At 43.8% G+C, this 24,051-nt stretch overlaps 2 protein-coding genes across 10 annotated transcripts in view; one reads left to right on the top strand and one right to left on the bottom strand.

Moving 5' to 3' along the window:
• VPS35L (VPS35 endosomal protein sorting factor like) overlaps window positions 1-12,458 on the bottom strand; it is a 97,464-nt gene extending 85,006 nt beyond the window's left edge. The window contains exons 1-4 of one of the 3 annotated variants that reach the window (XR_009759415.1): window positions 12,357-12,457; window positions 4,995-5,094; window positions 3,261-3,419; window positions 1,411-1,533 (exon numbers count right to left, since the gene is read on the bottom strand). Coding sequence is in view for 2 of the 3 variants with exons in the window: in XM_061599845.1 (XP_061455829.1) it covers window positions 1,411-1,533; window positions 3,261-3,419; window positions 4,995-5,094; window positions 12,357-12,373 (399 nt within the window). In the remaining variant the exon portion in view is untranslated. Of the gene's footprint in view, window positions 1-1,410; window positions 1,534-3,260; window positions 3,420-3,645; window positions 3,717-4,994; window positions 5,095-12,356 lie in introns of those variants that run through there. The other 2 variants (XM_061599845.1, XM_061599844.1) reach the window with 2 other exon arrangements.
• Window positions 12,459-13,755: 1,297 nt separating this feature from the next.
• On the top strand, window positions 13,756-23,625 carry LOC133371629 (zinc finger and SCAN domain-containing protein 21-like). Of its 7 annotated transcripts, none has more exons than XM_061599188.1 (7): window positions 13,756-13,856; window positions 15,735-15,821; window positions 16,107-16,625; window positions 16,913-16,994; window positions 20,248-20,330; window positions 20,581-20,707; window positions 22,895-23,625. In XM_061599188.1, exons 3-7 carry the CDS (start codon window positions 16,314-16,316, stop codon window positions 23,524-23,526), a joined length of 1,236 nt encoding a protein of 411 aa, XP_061455172.1. In that variant the 5' UTR covers window positions 13,756-13,856; window positions 15,735-15,821; window positions 16,107-16,313; the 3' UTR covers window positions 23,527-23,625. The 7 variants fall into 7 exon arrangements, with proteins under 7 accessions (XP_061455172.1, XP_061455170.1, XP_061455169.1 ...); XM_061599186.1 differs by lacking the exon at window positions 13,756-13,856 and adding an exon at window positions 14,397-14,669; XM_061599185.1 differs by lacking the exon at window positions 13,756-13,856 and adding an exon at window positions 14,397-14,669 and having other exon boundaries at window positions 15,702-15,821.
• Window positions 23,626-24,051: the final 426 nt, after the last annotated feature.

The following is a 24,051-nucleotide window of genomic DNA, read 5'->3' as shown; positions in this document are numbered from 1 at the left end:
CTTAAGACATATTCAGAATGTGTCATGCAAGTTTTTGAGAGTCACAGAACTCTTCCGCAGGCAGGATGTTAAAACATTTTTAAAAACGGGGGTGAGGGGAGAAGTGGCTGTTTTGTTTAGCATCCTGCCTGAGGAATAATTCTGAGACTCTCAAAAGTTCTTGCAACACATTGGGTCAGATACAATGCAAAACTGTGGTTTTATATTAACCATGACAAAGGCACAGGATGTAGGGGACATGCAAAGGCCTGACACTCATTCCTGGCTTCATCAATCATGGCTTATCATCAATCATGCTGGATCATTACAGCAGAACTGACCCATTGTGAATCTCAGGTTGTCCTATGGTCCAACATGAACCTGGCTGGTCCAACAGATTGGCATTTTTGATCTGGTTTTTTTCTAATACATCAACATGGCTCCCTGCATTTGATCTGTTGAAAGTACAGACCAGTTTGATTAGATTTTCTGGGTTGTATCCAACTAAATTCTACTCAATGGACATGAGTTAGTTACGTTTAGAGCAAAGACAGGCAGACAGACAGACAGAGTTTTATTTGTAGGCCGCCTTTTGGCCAAAAAGGCCCCCAAGGGGGCTTGCACACAAATAAAAACAATACAATTTACAAAAAATCAAACTAACAAAACTATAGCATTTCTAAAAAGCAGCAACAGCTATCCAAAAGCATTCAAATAGACACGACTAACACTGGATACAATCGTAACATAAGAACATCAGGAAAGCCCTGCTGGATCAGGCCAACGGCCCACCCGTTCCAGCATCCTGTTCTCACACTGGCCAACCTGATGACTATGGGAAGCCTGCAAGCAGGACCCGAATACAATTCAGAAGCATACTGTCTCCAACCTTGGAGGAGGAGCACATCCATCATGGCTAGTAGCCATTGATCTGCTTATCCCCCATGAATTTTTATCTAATCCTCTTTCAAAGCTCTCCAAGTTGATGGTCATCACTGCTTCTTGTGGAAATGAATTCCATAGTTTAACTATGCACTGTTGTGAAGAAGTACCTTCTAAATCCTAAATTCTGAAGTACTGCCTTAGCCTGCAATCCTGAATCCATTTACCTGGCAGTTCCAACTGTATTCAAAAGGACTTGCAGTATTTCTGAGCAGACGTGGTTAGGACTGTGCTGTTATTCCATATGCACCCCAGCCTCCTGTTTACTAACTTTTAAGCAGTAAGGAATAACTACACACAACAATTCAGAAAGTTGCTATGCTGCTCTCTAAAGAGCTTAAAAGCAAACCTGTGAATATTACTAATATCCATTATACTGCAATGAAATGTATCATAACATGTGCTTCAGATGCCAAAACAACTGGATCCGCCCCATTACATTTTTGCATGCACCATTTATTTAAAATAGATAATTAAATGTTCACTCACAATGGAGAGTTTTTCATTTGTTGTGTAGCGAGCGAGGATGTCACCTCGTTTGCTTGACCAGGGCTCAAAGTCGCTGCCTACAGTCAGAGAGTCATCTTTGTCACGTTTCTTTCTGGCATTCTCCTACACAGGAAGAAGAAAACAGGGGATGAAATCCTCATATAAAATGAGAAGTATGGCATTCAATATATTGTAAAGACATAACTCATCTTTTCTTTTTTTTAAAGAAATTTCTCCCAAATGGGTGTATCAGGGGTGAAGAACCTTTTTCAGACCAAGGGCCACATTCCTTATTGGGGGCCACATGCCAGTGTTGGCTGGGGACAGAGGTAAAGCGGGCAGCACAACAAATGTAAATTTCACCTTTGTGCAGTAGGCTAGCTTCTGCACACACACTCTCCCGCACGCCTCTCTGCCCTCCATCCAGACAAGCAAGAAGCATGATCAGAGCTCAGGGACACATTTCTGGCAGGCAAGGCCAGTGAGGGGTGTGGCCTGGGCAGAGTTCCAAGGGCCAGACAGAGAGGTCTGGAGGGCCATATTTGGCCTCCAGGCCCAAGATTCCCCACCACTCATGTATATAAACATGAGTAACTAACAAATGACATTCAAGCACCATTTACAGAACCTTATAATCCATCATATGTACTTCTATTACTAGTAAGGGCCACAACTTAGTGGCAGAGCATCTGCCTTGCACGCAGAAGGTCCCAAGGTCAATCCCCGGCATCTCCAGGTAGGGTGAGGAGACTCCTGCCTGAAACCCTGGAGAGCCACTGCCAATCAGTGTAAACAATACTGAGCTAGATGAACCAATGGCCTGACTTGGTATAAGGCAGTTTCCTAAAAACAGGTCTTAAGTCACCTTGCAGGACATAAGAGCCCTCACAGGGCAGAGTACAACTGTAAAACAATTGTATGAACCTTCCCGTTCTCCAAGAACTTTAGAAGAATCCCTCTTGGTGCTGCCAAGGCCTGCTTTGATCCACCTGATATTATGAAACATTCTCCGCTCACATTGTGAAACAGTCTTGTCCCAGGAGTATATGCGTATGCTGACAATTAAAAATATTTTTGTTTGCCCAAGCATTTGCTGAATCTTATTTTGTTGTTCCGCTCAGTGATTCCCATTCTGCTGTTTTCACTGTGTTGTTGTTTCTAATAGTATTTAACTGCATTTGATCTTATGATCTACACCACCTTGATGTAATATATATATATATATATTTAAATAAATCAATAAAATAAAACATCATCAATTAAACAAATATACACATATTAAAGTGGCCAGTAAAACTTGATCTAAAGCACAGTAGATTGAAACAGTAATGTCTTATTTCATAAAAATGAAACAACACCTTTTTAGAAAAACCTTTAAAGATCTAATAATGATGGAGTAACATGAAATAAATTCCATAAGTGCAGGGCCACCACTCAAAAAGTCCTGTCCCTGGTATTTGTCATAGGACTCTGCCTTATACAAAGTCAGACCAACAGTCCATCTAGGTCAGTACTGTCTACACCAGGTGTGGAGAACTACAACTCCCATCAGCCCCGCAAGTATAGTCAACAGCCAGGGATGATGGGAGCTGATGTTCAGCAACATCTGGAGAATCAAAGATTCCCCAGACCTGGTCTCCCCTAACTGGCAGTGTTTCTCCAGGATTTCAGAAAAGGGTCCCCTCCCAATCCTACCTAGAGATTCTTGGGATTAAACCTGGGAACTTCTGCATGCAAAGCAGATACTCTACCACTGAACTACGGCCCTTCCCCAAACTAGCATTGTTCAGACATTATTTTAATGCACAAGTGGGCTCATAAAGACCTAGTGAATATGACAAGAATGTTACCATAGTTCCAGTCAGCACAGGATCTGCAGTTGCGGCAAACAGTGACAAAGGATCAGTGCCATCCAACACGCTGCTCAGAGGATCCATCGCTGAACAGGAAGAGGAGGTCGAGGAAGTGCTTCCTTTGCGACCTAATTTCTTTGTCTTAGATTCCATGACCTGAGAAATAGGTAACTAAAGTTAGAGAGAGCTGAAAGAGCATGAAATGCATACAGCCAATCCTTTGCATGCTTACTCTGATGTCAGTCTTGTTTATTTTAATAAGGCTGACTCAAAGGTAAGTATATGGAGGATTGCAGCTGTAATCCACCACCTGGTACTGAGACACAGCAATCCTGCAATTGTCTACTCAGAGGTAAGGGCCACGGTCTTCAATAGGACTTACAGCCAGGTAAGTGTACACAGGACTGCAGGCTTACTGTTGTTATTATATCCTGTCCTTCCTCTCAAAGGAACCTAGGGCAGCAAACACATGAACGATAAGACATCTAAAAACAATTCATATTTATATCCTGCTCTTCTCAAAATAGCCCACGGCATCAATTTTTTATTTATAAATATATTTGTACACCCCTATTTCATTTTTTAAAAAATCAAAAGCAGTTTATAACTTATATAAGCTTATATAAGTTTATAAGCAGTTTATAACTTATTTAAAAAACCATACAATAAAAACCATTAAAAATACAGTAAAAACAAAGGTCAAATGATAAGACATCAAATGATAAAACAATTCCAGTACAGATGCAAAATAAAGCTACAAAAGGCTAAAGCTACAATACTCAAAAAAGAATTAAGCATGCCTATTTATTTAGGATGGGGGTAGCCAACATCATGTCCTTTCCTCTTTCAACAAGCCTTTTAAATTGAGACCTATTCCAGTCTGCGTCTGTGTTGGAATTGCTTTTTAATATTTTTTAAAAAAACGTTTTTTAATCCTTTTTTTAAAGATGTTTTTAAAGCTTTGTTAAAAATGTTTTTAAAGTTGTTTTATTTTAATGTATTTTGCAGTCTGTTTTTATGATGTTTTGATGTGTTTTTAGCGCTTTTGTTTGCCGCCCTGGACTCCTGCTGGGAGGAAGGGCGGGATATAAATAAATAAATAAATAAATAAATAAATAAATGTTGGTGACTACAATTCCCATCATTCCTGACCTTTGGGCATTCTAGCAAGGACTCATGGGAGTCATTGTCCAAAAGATCTAGAGGGCACCAGACTGGTTACCCCTGATTTAGGAAGATAATGGTGAAGAAATGAACGAGGTTATCAACAGGGAGCGACTGTAGACAGGGCTAGGCAATAAATCAGGGCTGTAGATATACTAATCAAATCCACATCTCACAACTAGAAAACTGAAAATTTATACTGACAGTAGACTGCAAATGGTGTACAGTTCAGCTTTCACCAAAGGCCTCTTTAAAGAACTAGGTCTTCACCAGGGGCCAGAAGGTTTATAGTGAGAGGGCCATTCCAAAGTGTCAGCATCACAACCATTACTTGATTTTAGTACCTTTCAGATTTTTGTCTAATCCAGAGATAAGCAAGCTGTGGCCCTCAGGTTGTTGTTGGACTGTAACTACCATCAGCCTCATCCAACATGGTGAATGGGCAGGGACAACAGGAGCAGTAGTCCAGCAACATCTGGAAGAGCACAAATCCCCCAAGCCATGATCTAATCCTAATGGATTAACATGGCTATGTACGATTTTTGGAAGATTACAAAGAAAACCTACTGTAATGAGTTTGAGTGGATGGTAGTCTCCAAAATCCACAGATACAGATTCCAGCCTGCATGATTCCAGTTCATGAATGTAGTTTCTTGGTCTAGCGTGCCTGAAGAAGAAAAGGCAGAAAAGACCTTATAGAACCGTGTTTTGGAAAAATACACTCCGCATTCACGCACAACAGTTTTTGGAAAAGAAAAATTACAAGGAAAGACAAGATCTCTCAAGTGTTTGGCATGACATCACAAACGGGCGGACAGGTAGGCAGTGTTTAGGAAGAAGTGGACGGGGGGACCTGAATCAGAGGATAAAATTGACCAGGAGACAGGATTGCAAGCTTTTCAGAGATACCTCAGGAACAAATGACCAACAGCTGTTCAGCACCCATCTTAAACTCTTATCATGAATTTTCAGAATGTTATATACTGCTGAAATGGAGCCTATATTTCCACCTTTGGCGAAGGGACGTAGTTTACATGCAGAAGGTCCCAAGTTCAATTCCCAGCATCTCAGCTAGATGGACCAATTATCTGACTCGGTATTAGGAAGCTTTCTATGTTTCTGTCTTCAACATTTTATTTTTATTTTATTAATTTTTTTAAAAAAATACCCCATTTCATATGGTGTTTTTTAAAGGAACTATAGAAGTGACAGACAGCCAGTGAGGCATAGTGGTTAGAGTGTTGAACTACGACCTGGGAGACCAGGGACGAATCCCCACACAGCCATGAAGCTCACTGGGTGACCTTGGGCCAGTCACTGCCTCTCAGCCTCAGAGGAAGGCAGTGGTAAACCCCCTCTGAATACCGCTTACCATGAAAACCCTCTTCATAGGGTCGCCATAAGTCGGGATCGACTTGAAGGCAGTCCATACAGGTGATAGGCTTCCCCATGCTGCAGGTCTTCAAGCAGAGGCAGGAGAGAGACCAACAACCTTGACCCCTTAGAATGGGGAGTAAAGGGTAAAACATTGCAGACAAAAGGAAACGGTTGGTGGCCAAGTCTTCCCTCAAGCACTTTCTAAAATAAGTGTTGTCTCCTCTGCTAAAAGAGCTGGCCTTTAGGTAAACAGAAAGTTGTTAGAAGATCCCTGTTGTCGGTCTGTGAGGGGAACAGGGGGCCTCTTAACTCTCAGTGCCCTTAACAAACCAAAGTTCCCAGAATTATTTGAGGGAAGCCATGACGATTTAAAGCTGTATAATACTGCTTTCAATATATAGCGTGGATGGGGCCTTAGCTTCCATTTCCTTTTCTTAGGGATCAACAGAGCAACATGAGCCTTTCCACCCAACAAAAAATGCTGCTAAGATTCCCTCTATCGTCGTCTTTACCAAAAGGCCAATTTGCACATTCCAAGTTCGCTGCTTATTTTTAGCTAGCATAAAGAGGTGAAAACAAGGGAAATAAGCTGCCAGCCGTGTCCCGCAAATCAACTTTTTTTTCACAATTCTACTAGCAGAGGAGACAACACTTATTTTAGAAAGCGTTTGAGGGAAGATTCTGCCACCCTCTGGCCAGGCAACTTTGAAGGCCAACTGAATCGAACAGCCCAGCAGCATTACTGAAAGAAAAGGCTTTACAATCAAAATGAGACATTGTAAAAGGAAAATAATCCAGCAATGAACACACACGCCTGTCTCTCTACATTTCTTAATCTCCAGTTTCCATCCTTCCCTGGGCATAAATATTCACTCAAATGCACTATTCTCAATGTGCCCCCAACACTTCTGCTAACTTTGCTTGCCCCTTGAGCTTATTAGCATTTATAAAGGCTTTCACAATTCAAAGGAGCAGAGTGTTTGGAGGGGCAAGGGGAGAGAGAGAGAGTGTATTCCCTTCACGCTTTTACAGAACAGCATTTTTGCTGGACCTCAGACGATTCTACGGCAGCAACAAAAAGCAAACCTACACCACTGAAATTTTAATACTGCGCTCTGTTGCTGTGGCTAAACTGTTGATGGGGACAGACTACCACCAGCGTGCAACCCTGGCACTTAAAAGCTTCCACTGGCTGCCCATATGTTACTCCATGAACAGAATCCAAGTTTTGGGGGAGTCCAGAGCACCAGAACCATACAGCTGTAGCTCATAGCTCAGTGGTAGCACATCTGCTTTGCATGAAGAAGATTCCAAGTCGTATCCAAGGAAGTGATTACCATCACAAAATGACTTCCATTCATCCAACTGAACTTCCCCTCCCTCTGATCCCCACACATATCCTCCCACCCTTACTCAAAACTGCTCCAGAGTGTTGGAAGAACCCCAAGAGCAGATCTGGAGGATGTGCAGGGGGAGGAGAGGGAGGGGGAGTGCTGTTCCGCAATCAAAAATTGTTCCACGAGCACAATTGCCTCGGAGGGTTGGGCCAAGAATGACCACAGCTCCGATGCCTACCAAGGTTAGCCACCCCTGCTATGTGGGGATTCGCTGGTCTCCCAGGTCCAACTCAGCCATATTATAGTTCCAGGGTGGGGAACCTGTGGCCTTTCAGATGCTGTTGGACTCCAGCTTCCATCTGCTCCAGCCAGCATGGCTGAAGAACAGAGATGATGGGAGTTGTCATTCAGCAACATCTGGAAGGCTACAGATTCCACATGTCTGATACAGACCCATTTCCAAATCTCCAACCTCTATATTTAATTTTTAAAATGTTGTGTGTCTGGCAACTTGTAAGGAAGAATGGAATAAAGTCTTTAATAAGCTGAAAATATCCCTGTTTGCTTTATGATGCACTACAGTGGCAAGGCAAGCACCTTCCTTCTACAGGATCACTCAAAGACAAAGGCATGCAAGCAATACAAATAGCAGGGCCTGTGTAACTCTAACCAAGCGACACAAGGTAGTGGCCCCCTTGAAATTATCTGAATTTCAAAAACACAACACTGTTTTATATACTCTTCAGTTCTACACTGTGCTCTCCTGTAATGCATTTTAAGAAAAACCCTGCTAGCGTGATAGGAACAGTTGTTTCCAAACACAAATAAACAGTGACACCAACTGGATGCTGAAAGAAAGCATTTTAAAGTGCTTTTGACTGGAGAAAAAAATATAACAATCTAAACTGTACATACACTCCAAATAAGCCAACCCATCAGCACAAGGAATACACAGGTCTTTAACACAGGGATGGGGGGACCCATGGGCCTCTATCTGTTATGGGACTACAACTCCCACCCTCCTTGACCCTTGGCTTTTCTGCCTGGGGCTGATGGGAGTTGGAACATAACATCTGGAGGGCAACAGGTTTTACACCCCTGCCTTAGAAGTACAGTAGGGCCCCACTCATACGGTGCATTACGTTCCAGACCTCCGCCTAAAAGCGAAACCTGCCAAAAAGCGGAACTCCATCAATAAAATGGTGCCCGGAAAATGCAGTAAAAGAGTAACAAGCACCGTATGAGTGGAGCCTTACTCTCATTGAAAGCTGCCATATTAGCGGGCTGCCGAAAAGCGGGCCACTTCTGTATACAGTCATCCGGCCTATCAAATGGCATGAACCAAATGAATAGTTCAGCAGCTATGTAGTGCCTTCCTCCCCTGTCCCGATTTCTAACAGAAGCCTACTCTGAGATGATAAAACTGTTCACTCCACATAGAGGTTTGGCCTAGTCTTCTTGCCACATGTTTCTACCTCAGACAAGTGAGCAGCCACTTGCTATATAGCCCAGACACAGGTTTACCTCCTTAGTAAGAAATAGCCCTGTGTCTGGGCTATATAGCAGGTGGCTGCTCACTTGCCTGAATGCTTTTCCATACAACACACATTCCCTGCACATAGAAATCTAGCATGGCAAAAAGAAGCAGACATTTTTTAAGTTGGAGTCCAACAGCTCTTTGTAACCATGCCTGTGCCTGCCTCTGATCCCGCTCCTCGTCTAGCCCAATAATGGAAGAGGTCTCTTCTATCACCTACTACCAGATCCTTGCAAGCTGGAAATGCCAGGGACTGATGCTGGAGGCTGGGACCTTCTGCATGCAGGCTCCATTAATGAACTTTGTTGTTTTTATGTGCCTTCACGTCAATTGTGACTTATGGCGACCCTATGAATCAGTGACCTCCAACAGCATCTGTCATGAACCACCCTGTTCAGATCTTGTAAGTTCAGGTCTGTGGCTTCCTTTATGGAATCAATCCATCTCTTGTTTAGTCCTCCTCTTTTTCTACTCCCTTCAGTTTCTCCCAGCGTTATTGTCTTTTCTAGTGAGTCATGTCTTCTCATGATGTGTCCAAAGTATGATAACCTCAGTTTCATCATTTTAGCTTCTAGTGACAGTTCTGGTTTAATTTGTTCTAACACCCAATTATTTGTCTTTTTCGCAGTCCATAGTATGCGCAAAGCTCTCCTCCAACACCACATTTCAAATGAGTTGATTTTTCTCTTATCCGCTTTTTTCACTCTCCAACTTTCACATCCATACATAGAGATCGGAAATACCATGATCTGAATGATCCTGACTTTAGTGTTCAGTGATAAATCTTTGCATTTGAGGACCTTTTCTAGTTCTCTCATAGCTACTCTCCCCAGTCCTAGCCTTCTTCTGATTTCTTGACTGTTGTCTCCATTTTGGTTAATGACTGTGCCAAGGTATTGATAATCCTTGACAAGTTCAATGTCCTCATTGTCAACTTTAAAGTTACATAAATCTTCTGTGGTCATTACTTTAAGTCTTCTTGACGTTCAGCTGTAGTCCTGCTTTTGTGTTTTCCTCTAACTTTTTCAACAGCATTTCAAATCATTACTGGTTTCCGCTAGTAGTATGGTATTGTCTGCGTATCTTAAATTATTGATATTTTGCCTCCAATTTTCACACCTCCTTCTACTTGGTCCAATCCCATTTTCCATATGATATGTTCTGCATATAGATTAAATAAATAGGGTGATAAAATACACCCGTCTCACACCCTTTCCAATTGGGAACCAATCGGTTTCTCCATATTCTGTCCTTATAGTAGCCTCTTGTCTAGAGTATAGGTTGCACATCAGGACAATCAGGTGCTGTCGCACCCAATTTCTTTTAAAGCATTCCATAGTTTTTCATTATCTACATCATCAAAGACTTTGCTGTAATCTATAAAGCACAGGGTGATTTTCTTTTGAAATTCCTTGGTCTGTTCCATTATCCAAAGTATGTTTACGATATGATCTCTGGTACCTCTTCCCTTTCTAAATCCAGCTTGGACATCTGGAACTTCTCGCTCCATATATGGTAAAAGCCTTTGTTGTAGAATCTTGAGCATTACTTTACTTGCATGAGATATTAAGGCAATAGTTCGATAACTACTGCATTCTCTGGGATCCCTTTTCTTTGGAATTGGGATATATATTGAACAATTCCAGTCTGTGGCCCATTGTTTAGTTTTCCAAATTTCTTGACAAATTTTTGTCAAAATTTGGACAGATTCAGTTTCAGTAACTCTTGTAGCAACTATTTTGGTATGCCATCTGTTCCTGGTGATTTGTTTTTTCCAAGTATTTTAACAGCACATTCACCTCACATTCTAAAATATCTGGTTCTTCATCATATGGTTCCTCTGTTAATGAATCTGTCATCCTGTCATCTCTGTTATAGAGTTCTTCAGTGTATTGCTGCCATCTTCCTTTTATTTCATCTCGGTCAGTCAGTGTGTTCCCCTATTGATTATTCAACATCCCTACTCGTGGTTTAAATTTCCCTTTCATTTCTCTAATCTTTTGGAATAGGACTCTTGTTCTTCCCATTTTGTTGTCCTTTTCTATTTCTATACAATAACTATTGTAATAGTTTTGTTTGTCCCTACGAACTAGTCATTGTATAGTTGCATTTAGGGTTCTGACTGTGTTTCTATCTCCTTTTGCTTTCCTTCTTTCTTTAACCATTTTAAGCGTTTTGTCAGTCATACATTCATCAGTGAACTAAGAAAGCCAAACTGTATCTTTTGCATTTCATTACCATTGAATCCCAGTTTGGATTTTCTCTGTATTTTTTAGGCATTTTTTATCAGGACATTTTATTCTCATGACAACTCAATAAGGCAGGTTAGGCTGAGAGAAAGATGACAGGCCCAAGGTCTGCCAGCCAGACTCGTGGGTGAGTGAGGATTTGAATCTGGTTCTTCCTCAGTCTTAGTTAAAGACACTAACCACTGCACCAGGCTAGCTCTTTACCTGTGGGTAGATGTACATTACACACACTGTCCAAATGACACTAACACAATGCATCCAATAAAGCAAGCTACAATCCAAGGAAACTTATATTACAGTAAAACTTTAAAAGATGCCACAAAACACTTTGCTGTTAGACTTGTTTAGTCTGTGCATTAAATGTTGCCTATTTTCCCAAATACCCACTGCCATCACACCTCTAATCCCCAAGAGAGACACCTCTGGATTTCTGCCTGATACATCACTGCTAAGGATTTCCAGAGTGTTAGCTACAGAGCTGCAGCAAAAGCAACAGAGTCCTGTGGCACCCTTATAAAATATATATTATTTCTATCTGCTGTTAGTACACTGCCAAAGGTTCCTGTGACTGTAAGGGGGATGTTGTTGCAGTTTAATCACTTTGTTTTTATTGCATGATATATTTATATTTATTTGTGTTTTTAACAATGTTGTAAGTTGCTTGGAGACCTTTGGGTAACAAAGAATGAAAAAATCTAAATAATAATAAACATCATCTCTCCTTTCCTCCAGGGAGATTATGGTGCCATAAATAGCTCTGCCTTTCCCCTTCCCATTTTATCCTCACAACAACCCTCTGAAGTAGGTTACGCTAAAGGACAATGACTGGCCCAAGGTTATCCAGCGCGCTTCGTGGCTGAGTTGGATTTGAACCCTGGTCTCTGAGATCGTAGTCTAGCCACACCACACTAGCTAACAAAATTTATTTATTGTGGCATAAGGTTTTGTGGCCCATCAGATGCACAAAGTGAAATCTCACTTGGCAGTATGTATATAGATAGATTAGGCACAATGCAAGGTAGAAAGGAAAGGAAAAATGCAAGGTAGAAAGTAGACGGCAATGAGTTGCAAACGCATAATCAGTGATAATTAAAGATATTAAGACCTTAAATATGTATTAAATAGCAGTTATCACTGCTAAGAGTCACAGAACCTCTCTGATTGTTGTATCTTATCTGCCTGCTCCTCCACGAAATAAAGTAAAAATGTAAAAGCCACCCTGTGGGTGGGAGAGCTAAAAGCCCCTTCTCCCTCGCTCCAAACATTTCTCTCTCTTCCAACAAAGCCTTGCAAGAGAAAAGGAAATTCAAGCAGAAAAGTCCCTTGGACGGCATCGCCCAGTGCCTGCACCGCCGTTGCAAACTACCGCCCCTCCTCCAAGCCCCTAGCTGGGACTATCTACCAAAAAAAAAAGCTCCTCCGTCCTTACCAAGGAAAGGCAGCCATCTTGTCTCCCGTCACGTGCTCTCCCTTCCCACCGCGCAGCCTTTCATCGCTTGCTCTCCGCCGGACGCGACAGCCCAGGCAGCCATGATTGAGAAGGGCAAGCGCCAGCACTTGTAGCCGGCCTTTCCATGGGGGTATAGAGAATGATTATACCGCCCCTTTCAGGTCAACCTGTGCCTTTAAGAGATGCCCCAAAGATCACTAAGGACTGGCGCGATTGTTTTTTAAGCACCGCAGCCCCAAGGAAGGGTACTGTCTAGATTTAGAAAAGCATTCTTAGCTACACTTTTTGTTTCGTAAAGAAAGCACACATCCTAAATATTAGCAGTGCAATCCTGTACTCGTGTATTCAGAAGTCCCCTGGAGTTCAATGGGGTTTAAACCTAGGTAAGTGGTTATAGGATCATCAGTATGGCTTACAGCACAATCCTATGTATGTTTGTTCACTCAAGAGTAAACCCCACTGTGTTCCATGGGGCTTACTCTCTACTACAGGTTTGGGGAACTTGTGGCCCTTTTATTTTACTTTATTCCTTTATTTGTTTATTAAATATATATATATACTGCAATTTCATTTTGAAAATTTTTTGAAGTGGTTTACTAATCATGTGCACAATAAAAGACACATAAAAATTACAATCACAAATTGCCAGCTATTACAGAAACTATTTTTTCCCATTGTCTGCGTAAGCCTGGCTTCATAGAAATGTTTGTAGCAAACATTGAAAGCTTAACATAGAAGACGCCTGCTGAATCTTTGTCAGAAGAACATTCCACAGGACTGGGCTGATGGTGACACTGACGGCTGTTTTGGCCACAAGACTTTCCTCTTCTCCCAGGCATTTTAGCATGTGTTTTTAAATTGTTTTAAATTGTTTTTAAAATATATGTTTTAAATTTGTATGTTTGTTTTTGATGTTTTTAGTTGCTGTAAACCGCCCAGAGAGCTTCGGCTATGGGGCGGTATACAAATACAATAAATAAATAAATAAATAAATAAGCATCACCAACATGGGGGGCAACCAGCATCGCTCTTACAGAGTATCTCAGTTATGAAGCCAGGATGGCAGGGTCCAGGTGGTCCAGAAAGCTGCTAGTCTACCTTTCTCATCTCCCCTGGCCATTGACTGTGCTGACTGGGGCTAATGGAGAGTCAAGAGTTTCACAACATCTGGAGTGCCACAGGGCTTCCATCCCACTCTAGAGCATGTATGTTTAGGACTGCAAGCCTCATTCCTCTGAATGTACATACATTCAGAGCCAGGTTAGTGTTGTTTCTTCCTCTGCCTGTAGGTGTCACTTGGCCATCTGATGTATCTCTGTGGCCACATTCACAGCAGACATTTATTCCACTGTTATTCCACTTTAAACAGGCATGGCTTCCCTCAAAGAATCCTGGGAAGGGTAGTTTGTGAAGGGTGTTACTGTAATGGCTATGCTCATTGCACATCAACTTGAAAACACAACCTGAATTCTTGAGATGGTGAGTGTGAAATAAACAAAAATCTCTCCCTGTCAAAGGTACCTCCCAACATTTCATCTCACTTTAGATAAGCTATGGCCATCCAGATGATGTTGGCCTGTCAACCCCCATCAACCCCAGCGAGTATGGCTACTTGGCAGGGGTGATGGGAGGACGACAGCTCCGTGGGTAGAGCTTTGCATGCCGAAGTTCCTTCCCCAAAGGAATCTCCAGGGCCAGGGGGTCTTCTCTGAAAGAGTTGAGAGGGCTAGGAGAGACTTCCTGCCTGAAACCCTGGAGAGCTGCTGCCGGCCAGTGCGGACAGCACTGAGGTAGATGGACCCCAGTGCTCTAACTCAGTACAGGGCAGGAGCTCCCCGTCTTCCTCTGTTCTCTGCAATGCCGCTTTCCTCCTCGGCTCCCTCTTTAAAAGATCATCAGGCTGCTTGACTTCGTGAGGGTTAAAATAAACGAATCCAGATTCCTAGAGAAGAAAGAGCAAGAGGAGGTGCAGTAGCCTTCAAAAAAATGCGGCTTCTCTCCCTCTGACATCACTTCCTGCCTGGCTCTTCATTGGGAGAAAGTTTGATTCGCTGTTAAACGGCCGCTGCAGCAGCAGCAGCGGCAGAGCTGCAGCGTCGGTGGGGCCTGGCAAGTTCCTTGTCCCCCTTGGGTGTTTGGGCGAAGGAGAGTTCCAGGACCGCTGGAGAGGGCGGAGAGGAGGAACCCCAGGTCGGGGGAGCGCGGAGGCGGCTGGAGACAGATTGGAACCCCGGTCGGTGAAGGCAGAGAAAAGGCTGGAGGGCCCACGACAGCAAGGGAGACGCACACCCCGTAAGGAGGTGGCCTCTGTCTGTTAACCCTTCTAGATCCTCTATCAGAACATCCACATAATAACATACGGACAAAGCAAATAAAACGGAAGAAAAAAGATAGGCAGGGCCTTGGTACAATGAGTGGAAAGTGCAGCTTCCTTATACCAAGGCAGTATACCAGACTTAGTGTGTTAAATGATCTCAATTTGTTGGCTAGACAGGGAGGGAATCCCGGGGGGGGCTGTATCCCCAAGAGCAAAAGCTCCTCCATTCAAAGTCCCTTTCATTCTCATTTGGGAGTAAGTACCAAAGCACCGCATGGGTGGCCCCCTTGGATATCTTGTGATCCCCCTCCGCCTTTGCAAATTTGGTTGAAGAGTTTTCCCAGGGCAGGGCACACAGGAGGCCTGTTCAGCTGATCCATCCAAATCAAGGAGGAGAGCTACCTCCCCCACCCCAGCGAGGCTAGGACACCTATCCCTGAGATGCAAAAGGGACGTTTTAAGTGAATAGAAACTGCTACTGAAAACTGGCAATCTTTTAATGAAAGGAATCAAACTTGGAAGACCTTGACTGAAAGTAAATAACCATGTTTTATTAAAAGGGTAAATAGGTGAAGAGAACAATCCAAATGCCTACAGGGCAGAGCAGCCAACCCCCACATCCATATTCCATCACTCATGCTGGCTGAGATGAAGGTTAAGTTAGTCCTTCCTTAATTTATGATGACAATCCCAAAAATGTTGAGTCTTTGTTTCTTCCGCCACATTGCACCCAAAGATCTTTGCATTTCCTTATCATAGCCAGGTCATTAACTCCTGGAACTGCAGCGTTCCAATTTCATTTAATAAGCAACAATATAGCTCACGTTTAACTCTGAAAGGGAGACAGTTCAAAAAATAAGCAAATCTATCAAGAGATGAAAGGAATAACATTTCATTCACAATTAAACCAAAATTCTGTATTCAAGGAGAGGCTTGGAAAAGTTCAGAGATAAGTTAGGGAGTATAGGATCTTATATTAAGTTAAACAATTGTTCCATCTACCTCAGTATTGTCTGCACTGACTGGCAGAGTCTCTCCAGGATTACAGGCAAGGAGTCTTTTCCAGCCCTGCCTGGAGATTCAACGTGGGACCTTCTGTATACAAAGCAGCTGCTCTACTACTTGAGGTACAGCCCTTCCCCCGTAAGCTTGTTTAGCTAGTTTTTAATTAGGAATAGGGGGTAATGAGGATGATGCTGGTCCCTGGGGCCCTTTGGAGCTGCTGGCAGAGATCTGTCAGCCATCCAAACGCCCATCTTCAAAGGAAGACATAGGCCCCATCACTGGGTTTTTATCAAAGGCTATATGGTAAAAAGAATAATCCTCACATTCCACTATTCTTCCCCAGCATCTCTCCTGCTCTGCCAGCCTTTGGCCTAGGCATAGTGATCCCTATTTGGCTTCTCTCATAGAATAAGTGGATGTGCTCCTTCTGAACGTGGCCTCAGAATGCTGAAAACCATTCCCAGAATCAGAGAAGGGATGAGGACCCCGTGAAAGACCAAGAGATCAAATATGGAACAGCAAGACCCAGCTACCCCTGAAGCAGGACTTGGCCCTGATGCCATCAAGACTGGGACCTGTGTGGAGGAATTCCTGGGGGGAAATGTGCAGAAGATATGGGGGAGAACCCCCTCAGCTCAGATGTGCAGCACCAGCAGTTCCGGCGTTTCCGCTACCAAGAGGCTGAGGGCCCCCGAGAGGCTTGCAGCCGACTCCACCTTCTTTGCCGTGAGTGGCTGAAGCCAGAGCGACACACAAAGAACCAGATCCTGGACCTGGTGATCCTGGAGCAGTTCCTGGCTGTCCTGCCCCCAGAGATGGAGAGCTGGGTAAGGGAATGTGGGGCCGAGACCAGTTCCCAGGCTATAGCCCTGGCAGAAGGTTTCCTCCTGAGCTGGGCAGAGGACAAGAAGCAGGAAGAGCAGCAGGTGAGAGGGCTTCATGTAGAACGGGGACCGCCAATGTGGTGCCTTCCAGATGTTGAAGTAAAAGTCCTATAATCGCTGACCAGTGTATTGGCTGGGGCTGATGTGAACTGGGGTCCACTCCCATCTGAAGGGCACTACATTGGCTACCCCGATATCAAGTATCTCTAAGGGTTTTGTGTCTATCCTTCCTTTTCTACATCAAATACTCTTCTGGGTTTTGCCTCTATTAGTCCTCTTTTAATCCTGATCCCCATTATGTGACTTGAGTTCTTATTATGCTGTTTCAGGGAAAGGGTCTCTATGCAGAAATAGGAACTGATTTCCCTGAGGCAGAGAGGACACCATCGGACCCCAGGCAGAGGCTTCTGGGTAAGGATTAATGGGTCGTATCTCCATTTGGTCTTTCTCTGTTATTTATTTATTTATTTATTTTATTTATATACCGCCCTAAGCCAGAAAGGCTCTCTGGGCGGTGTACATAAAAGATAAAACCAGCAAAATATATAGATACAATAAATATAACAGAATCAAAAATCAAAAGAACAAACAACAAAAACCAAGCAACGTCAAAATATAACAATAACGATTGTTTAAAATACACTATAAAAACCATTTTTAAAATACATTTTAAAATGCCTGGGAGTATAAAAAGGTTTTCACCTGGCGCCGAAAAGATAGCAGCGTCGGCGCCAGGCGTACCTCATCGGGGAGACTATTCCACAATTCGGGGGCCACCACCGAAAAGGCCCTGGTTCTGGTCACTACCCTCCAAGCTTCTCGATGGGATGGCACTCGGAGGAGGGCCTTAGATGTCGAGCGCAGTGTACGGGTAGGTTCGTATTGGGAGAGGCGTTCCACCAGGTATTGCGGTCCCATGCCGTGTAGGGCTTTATAGGTCAAAACCAGCACTTTGAATTTAGCCCGGAAACAAATAGGAAGCCAGTGCAGACGGGCCAGAACAGGTGTTATATGAGCGGACCTTCTGGTCCGCGTCAGTAGTCTGGCCGCTGCATTCTGGACTAGCTGTAGTTTCCGAACTATCTTCAAGGGCAGCCCAACGTAGAGCGCATTGCAGTAGTCCAACCTAGAAGTTACCAGAGAGTGAACAACTGAGGCGAGGTCATCACTGTCCAGATAGGGATGTAGCTGGGCTACCAATCGAAGATGGTAAAAAGCATTCCGAGCCACCGAGGCCACCTGGGCCTCGAGAGACAAGGAAGGATCGAAAAGAACTCCCAAGCTACGAACCTGTTCCTTCAAGGGGAGTGTAACCCCATCAAGAACAGGATGAACATCCTCCATCTGGGCAGTGAAGGCACTCACCAACAGCGTCTCGATCTTGTCTGGATTGAGCTTCAGTTTGTTAGCCCCCATCCAGTCCATTATCGCGGCCAGGCAACGATTTAGCACGTTAACAGCCTCACCTGAAGAGGATGAAAAGGAGAAATAGAGTTGCGTGTCATCAGCATACTGATGACAACGCACCCCAAAACTCCTGATGACCGCACCCAGCGGCTGCATGTAGATGTTGAAAAGCATGGGGGACAGTACCGATCCCTGCGGGACTCCACAATGGAGAGTCCAGGGTGTCGAGCAGTGTTCCCCAAGCACTAACTTCTGGTGACGGCCCACCAAGTAGGAGCGGAGCCACTGCCAAGCAGTACCCCCAACTCCGTGAGTCTCTCCAGAAGGATCCCATGGTCGATGGTATCAAAAGCAGCTGAGAGATCAAGGAGAATCAACAGAGTCACACTCCCCCTGTCCCTCTCCCGACAAAGGTCATCATACAGGGCAACCAAGGCTGTTTCAGTGCCAAAACCGGGCCTAAAACCGGATTGAAATGGATCCAGATAATCAGTGTCATCCAAGAGCCCCTGGAGCTGGCCAGCAACCACCCGTTCCAGGACCTTGCCCAGGAACGGAACATTCGCCACAGGTCTATAGTTGTTCAAGTTATCTGGGTCCAAGGAGGATTTCTTCAGGAGTGGTCTCACCACTGCCTCTTTTAGGCAGTCAGGGACCACTCCCTCTCTTAAAGAGGCATTTATTACCTCCTTGGCCCAGCCGGCGGTTCCGGTCCTGCCAGCTTTCACCAGCCAAGAGGGGCAAGGATCTAGAACAGACGTGGTCGCCCGCACCAGTCCAAGGATCTTGTCAACATCCTCGAGCTGCACCGACTGAAACTCATCCAATAAATGAGGACAAGACCGTGATCTGGATGCTTCATTAGGACCAACTGCTGTAATATTGGAGTCTAAGTCCCGACGAATGCATGCGATCTTGTCTTGGAAGTGCCCGGCAAACTCTTCACAGCGGGCTACAGATGAGTCTATAATATCCCGAGGGCCAGAATGTAAAAGCCCTCGTACAATTTTAAAGAGCTCCGCTGGGCGGGAAAGAGATGCCTTAATTGTGGCAGCAAAATATCTCTTTTTTGCTGCCCTCACCGCTACTATATACTTGTTTTGAACAGGCACTTACCAAGGTATAATTGCATTCATCGGGAGTCCGCCTCCATCTGCACTCAAGCCTTCTCCGCTCTTGCTTCATCGCTCTCAGCTCCAAGGTATACCATGGAGCTGTATGAGCTCTGCATGGGAGAGGGCGCATGGGAGCGATCGTGTCAATCGCCCGGGTCATTTCCATATTCCACAAATCAACCAGGGCTTCAACAGGAGCGCCAGTCTTCTCAGTCGGAAAACCCCCCAGAGCCCTTTGGAAACCCTCAGGATCCATTAGTCTCCGGGGGCGGACCAATTTAACAGGTCCCCCGCCCTTGCAGAGGGAAAGGGTTGCTGGGAGCCTAAACCTCAGCAAGCGGTGATCTGTCCATGACAATGGTATAGATGATAACTCCCCAACCTCCAGATCACCATCTCCATGTCCAGTGGCGAAGATCAGATCAAGGGTATGTCCCGACACATGCGTCGAGCCAGTAACAAATTGAGACAGACCCATGGTTGTCATGGAAACCATGAAGTCCTGAGCCGCCCCAGATAAAGCAGTCTCGGCATGGATGTTGAAGTCCCCCAGTACCAGTAGTCTAGGGGACCGCAACAATACCTCCGAGACTACCTCTGTCAGCTCAGTTAGGTAATTTGTTGATTTTGACTCCTTTACTCTTGTCTCCGAGAGCCAATGTGTAGTGGTTAAGGTGCTGGACCATGACCTGGGAGATTAAGGTTCAAATCCCCACACAGCCATGAAGCTCACTGGGCGATCTTGGACCAGTCACTGCCTCTCAGCCCCAGAGGAAGGCAATGGTAAACTTCCTCTGAATAACGCGTACCTTGAAAACCCTATTCATAGGGTCACCATAAGTCAGAAACGACTGGAAGGAAGTCCATTTCCGTTCTGCACTCTTGTCTCCAGCCTTTTGCACAGCTCAGAAATGCTCCTACTTACATCATGATTTTTTACATGGGAACCATCACTTTGATTTTTGGCCTAGAGCTCAAATGAGAAGAGATGTTTTATCACACAACTGAAACATAAACTGTGAATAAATACCTGAAACTCACTCAGCTTATAAGACCCTCATGCAGTCAGACCTATATATTTTAACCTCTGAGAATAGCATACTATATATTACAGGCTTTGGGGCCCATTTTCTTTCTCACAGGGGATGGAGTCATGTCAGCAAGACCTACTAAATCATCTCCACTTTCTGGTGGAGGAGAAGCTGTTGCTATCGCCCCAGATCAGGTAGGGGAAAGACTCAGAAGTGGGAGAAGCTGGGGGCATCCTGGGTGCCTCTCTGTCCCTGGGTCTGAATGAATTTCCCTCCTCTTTGCGTCTCTCAAAGCCATCCTCAACAAAAGCTGTGAATGCCATTTGAGAAGGTTTCTGTCTTTAGAACAATGACCAGCCACCTCACCTTAACTACGTTTTGCATGTAGGTAGCAGATAATCATTATGGTTTCTGTGATGACAACATGTATTGTTTTTTTTTTAGGATCCAGTGTCTTTGGAGGATGTGGCTGTGAATTTCACAGAAGAGGAGTGGACTTTATTGAATCCTGACCAGAGAGCTCTACACAGTGAAGTCATGGGGGGGATTTGTGGGACTCTGTCCTGTCTTGGTAAGGCCCCCTGTTCAATTGTAATTTGTTTTGTTGTTGTTGTTATGTGCTTTCAAGTCGATTACGGCTTATGGCAACCCTATGAATTAGCGACCTCCAAGAGCATCTGTCATGAACCACCCTGTTCAGATCTTGTAAGTTCAGGTCTGTGGCTTCCTTTATGGATTCAATCCATCTCTTGTTTGGCCTTCCTCTTTTTCTACTCCCTGCTGTTTTCCCCAGCATTATGGTGTTTCCTAGTGAATCCTGTCTTCTCGTTATGTGTCCAAAGTATGATAACCTCAGTTTCATCATGTTAGCTTCTAGTGACAGTTCTAATTTGTTCTAACACCCAATTATTTGTCTTTTTCACGGTCCATGGTATGCGCAAAGCTCTCCTCCAACACCACATTTCAAATGAGCTGATTTTTCTCTTATCTGCTTTTTTCACTATCCAACTTTCACATCCATACATAGAAATCGGGAATACCATGGTCTGAATTATCCTGACTTTGGTGTTCAGTGACGCATCTTTGCATTTGAGGACCTTTTATAGTTCTCTCACAGCTGCCCTCCCCAGGCCTAGCCGCCTTCTGATTTCTTGACTATTGTCTCCATTTTGGTTAATGACTGTGCCAAGGTATTGATAATCCTTGACAAGTTCAATGTCCTCATTGTCAAATTTAAAGTTACATAAATCTTCTGTTGTCTTTACTTTGGTCTTTTTGACGTTGAACTGTAGTCCTGCTTTTGTGCTTTCCTTTTCAACTTTCATCAGCGTTTCAAATCATTACTGGTTTCTGCAAGTAGCATGGTATCGTCTGCATATCTTAAATTATTGATATTTCTCCCTCCAATTTTCACACCTTCATCTTGGTCCAATCCCGCTTTCAGTATGATATGTTCTGCGTATAGGTTAAACAAATAGGGCGATAAAATATACCCCTGTGTCACACCCTTTCCGATTGGGAACCAATCGGTTTCTCCATATTCTGTCCTTACAGTAGCCTCTTGTCCAGAGTATAGGTTGCACATCAGGACAATCAGATGCTGTGGCACCCCCTTTCTTTTAAAGCATTCCGTACTTTTTCATCATCTACACAGTCAAATGCTTTGCTGTAATCTATAAAGCACAGGGTGATTTTCTTCTGATATTCCTTGGTCCATTCCATTATCCAACCTATGTTTGCAATATGATCTCTGGTACCTCTTCCCTTTCTAAATCCACCTTGGACATCTGGCATTTCTCGCTCCATATATGGTAAAAGCCTTTGTTGTAGAATCTTGAGCATTACTTTACTTGCATGTGATACTACGGCAATAGTTTGATACTGCATTCCCTGGGATCCCCTTTCTTTGGAATTGGGATCTATATTGAACGCTTCTAGTCTATGGGCAACTATTTAGTTTTCTATATTTGTTGACAATTATTTCTCAAACTTTGGACAGATTCGGTCTCAGTAGTTTGTAGTAACTCTATTGGTATCCATCTGTTCCTGGTGATTTGTTTCTTCCAAGTATTTTAAGAGCAGCTTTCACCTCACATTCTAAAATTTCTGGTTCTTCATCATACGGTTCCTCCATGTAATTTGTTATGTGCCTTCAAGTCGATCATGACTTATGACTTTAAAAGTTGCAAGAAATACAAATACAGACAAGAACAATGTTAGAATCCCAGAGGTCTGACTCGATATCGCTGCCATAGTCATTGGCCAACTAATCCAGGAGTATTTGCTCTGACTGGCAGCACATCTGAGGGCTCTTTCTGCGGTCGGTTAACTGCTGAAGTGGGGGATTCACTTTGGGACTTCCTCTTTGCAATGGACTTTCTGTGACACTGAAGGAGGGAGCCTCCCCTTTTCATTTTCTCGCTTCACTTGCTCCAAAGAGAATATCTGCGGTTGTTTTATTTACCTGTACAACTTTGTAGGCTAGGCCGAATGAGAGTGATTGGCCCAGGACCACCCAATGGGATTAACCTCTGACTGGGAGCTGAACCCAGATCACTGTGGTCCAAACCAACAATCTGTGTCACTCCAATTGTCAGTGAATGCCAGACAACAGAGACTGTTCAACCCGGAGCAAGATCCATCTCCCATCTAAGTCCTGTCAATTCTTCCTTTATCACAAAAGTTATTTGGGATTGTTCAGTGATTTGAGGATCCATTTCTTCCCTCATGCACTTATCAGTTTCTCTCTTCCTTGCAGAAGATGACAAGAGGAAAGCCAAGAGGAAGGGAGAACTATGTGGGAAAGAGAGACGGGAAAGAGACAGATCTGAAAAAAGGGAAGAGCAGAGAAGGAATCCTAAAGCAGAAGAGAAAAGGAGGAAGAAATCTTGCGCTTCTCAGGGCAGTGGCTACCATAAAACTACCATCCGAGAAAAAACTGATCAAAGAAGGAAAAGAAATAAATATTTTCGTTGTTTGAAAAATCTGAATTCTAAAAGAAAATGTAAAGCCTACTACAAAAACCAGAAAAGGGAGAAACCATATCAATGTTTGGAATGTGAAAGGAGGTTTAGTTACAAGGCAAGTCTCATTTTGCATCAACGAATTCATGCTGGAGAGAAACCATATAAGTGCTTAGAATGTGGAAAGAGCTTCCATCAGAAGGCACATCTGACTTCCCATCGAGGAATTCACACCGGATTGAACCTATATAAGTGCTTAGAATGTGGAAAGAGCTTCAGCAAGAAAAAACATCTCACTTCCCATCAAAGTATTCACTTGGGAAGAAACCATGTAAGTGCTTGGAATGTGGAAAGAACTTCCGGTGGAAACACCTACTCACTGCCCACCGAAGAATTCACACTGGGCAGAAACCGTATGAGTGCTTAGAATGTGGAAAGAGCTTCAGCAGGAAAAAACATCTCACCCCATCAAAGTATTCACACTAGGGAGAAACCATATGAGTGCTTAGAATGTGGAAAGAGCTTCAGTCAGAAGACAAATCTGACTTCCCATCAAAGAATTCACACTGGGGAGAAACCACATAAATGCTTAGAATGTGGAAAGAGCTTCAGTTGGAAACATCAACTCACTGCCCATCAAAGTATTCACACTGGGGAGAAACCGTATAAATGCTTAGAATGTGGAAAGAGCTTCAGTTGGAAACATCAACTCACTGTCCATCAAAGTATTCACACTGGGGAGAAACCACATAAATGCTTAGAATGTGGAAAGAGCTTCAGTTGGAAAGAGCAACTCACTGCCCATCAAAGTATTCACACTGGGGAGAAACCACATAAATGCTTAGAATGTGGAAAGAGCTTCAGTTGGAAAGAGCAACTCACTGCCCATCAAAGTATTCACACTGGGGAGAAACCATATAAATGCTTAGAATGTGGAAAGAGCTTCAGTTGG

Source organism: Rhineura floridana, chromosome 17 (genome assembly GCF_030035675.1).
Source record: "Rhineura floridana isolate rRhiFlo1 chromosome 17, rRhiFlo1.hap2, whole genome shotgun sequence".
NCBI lineage: Eukaryota > Metazoa > Chordata > Lepidosauria > Squamata > Rhineuridae > Rhineura > Rhineura floridana.
The sequence above is the reverse complement of the archived record's forward strand: the minus strand, read 5'-3'. Positions and strand labels throughout refer to the sequence as shown.

Bases quoted from the DNA above. Each gene is read 5' to 3' on its own strand.
- LOC133371629 (XM_061599188.1), top strand. From the start codon at position 16,314: ATGGGGGAGAACCCCCTCAGCTCAGATGTGCAGCACCAGCAGTTCCGG. The intron at 16,995-20,247 runs GTAAGGATTAAT...TCTTTCTCACAG, and splicing joins CCCCAGGCAGAGGCTTCTGG to GGGATGGAGTCATGTCAGCA. The intron at 20,708-22,894 runs GTAAGGCCCCCT...TCTTCCTTGCAG, and splicing joins TGGGACTCTGTCCTGTCTTG to AAGATGACAAGAGGAAAGCC.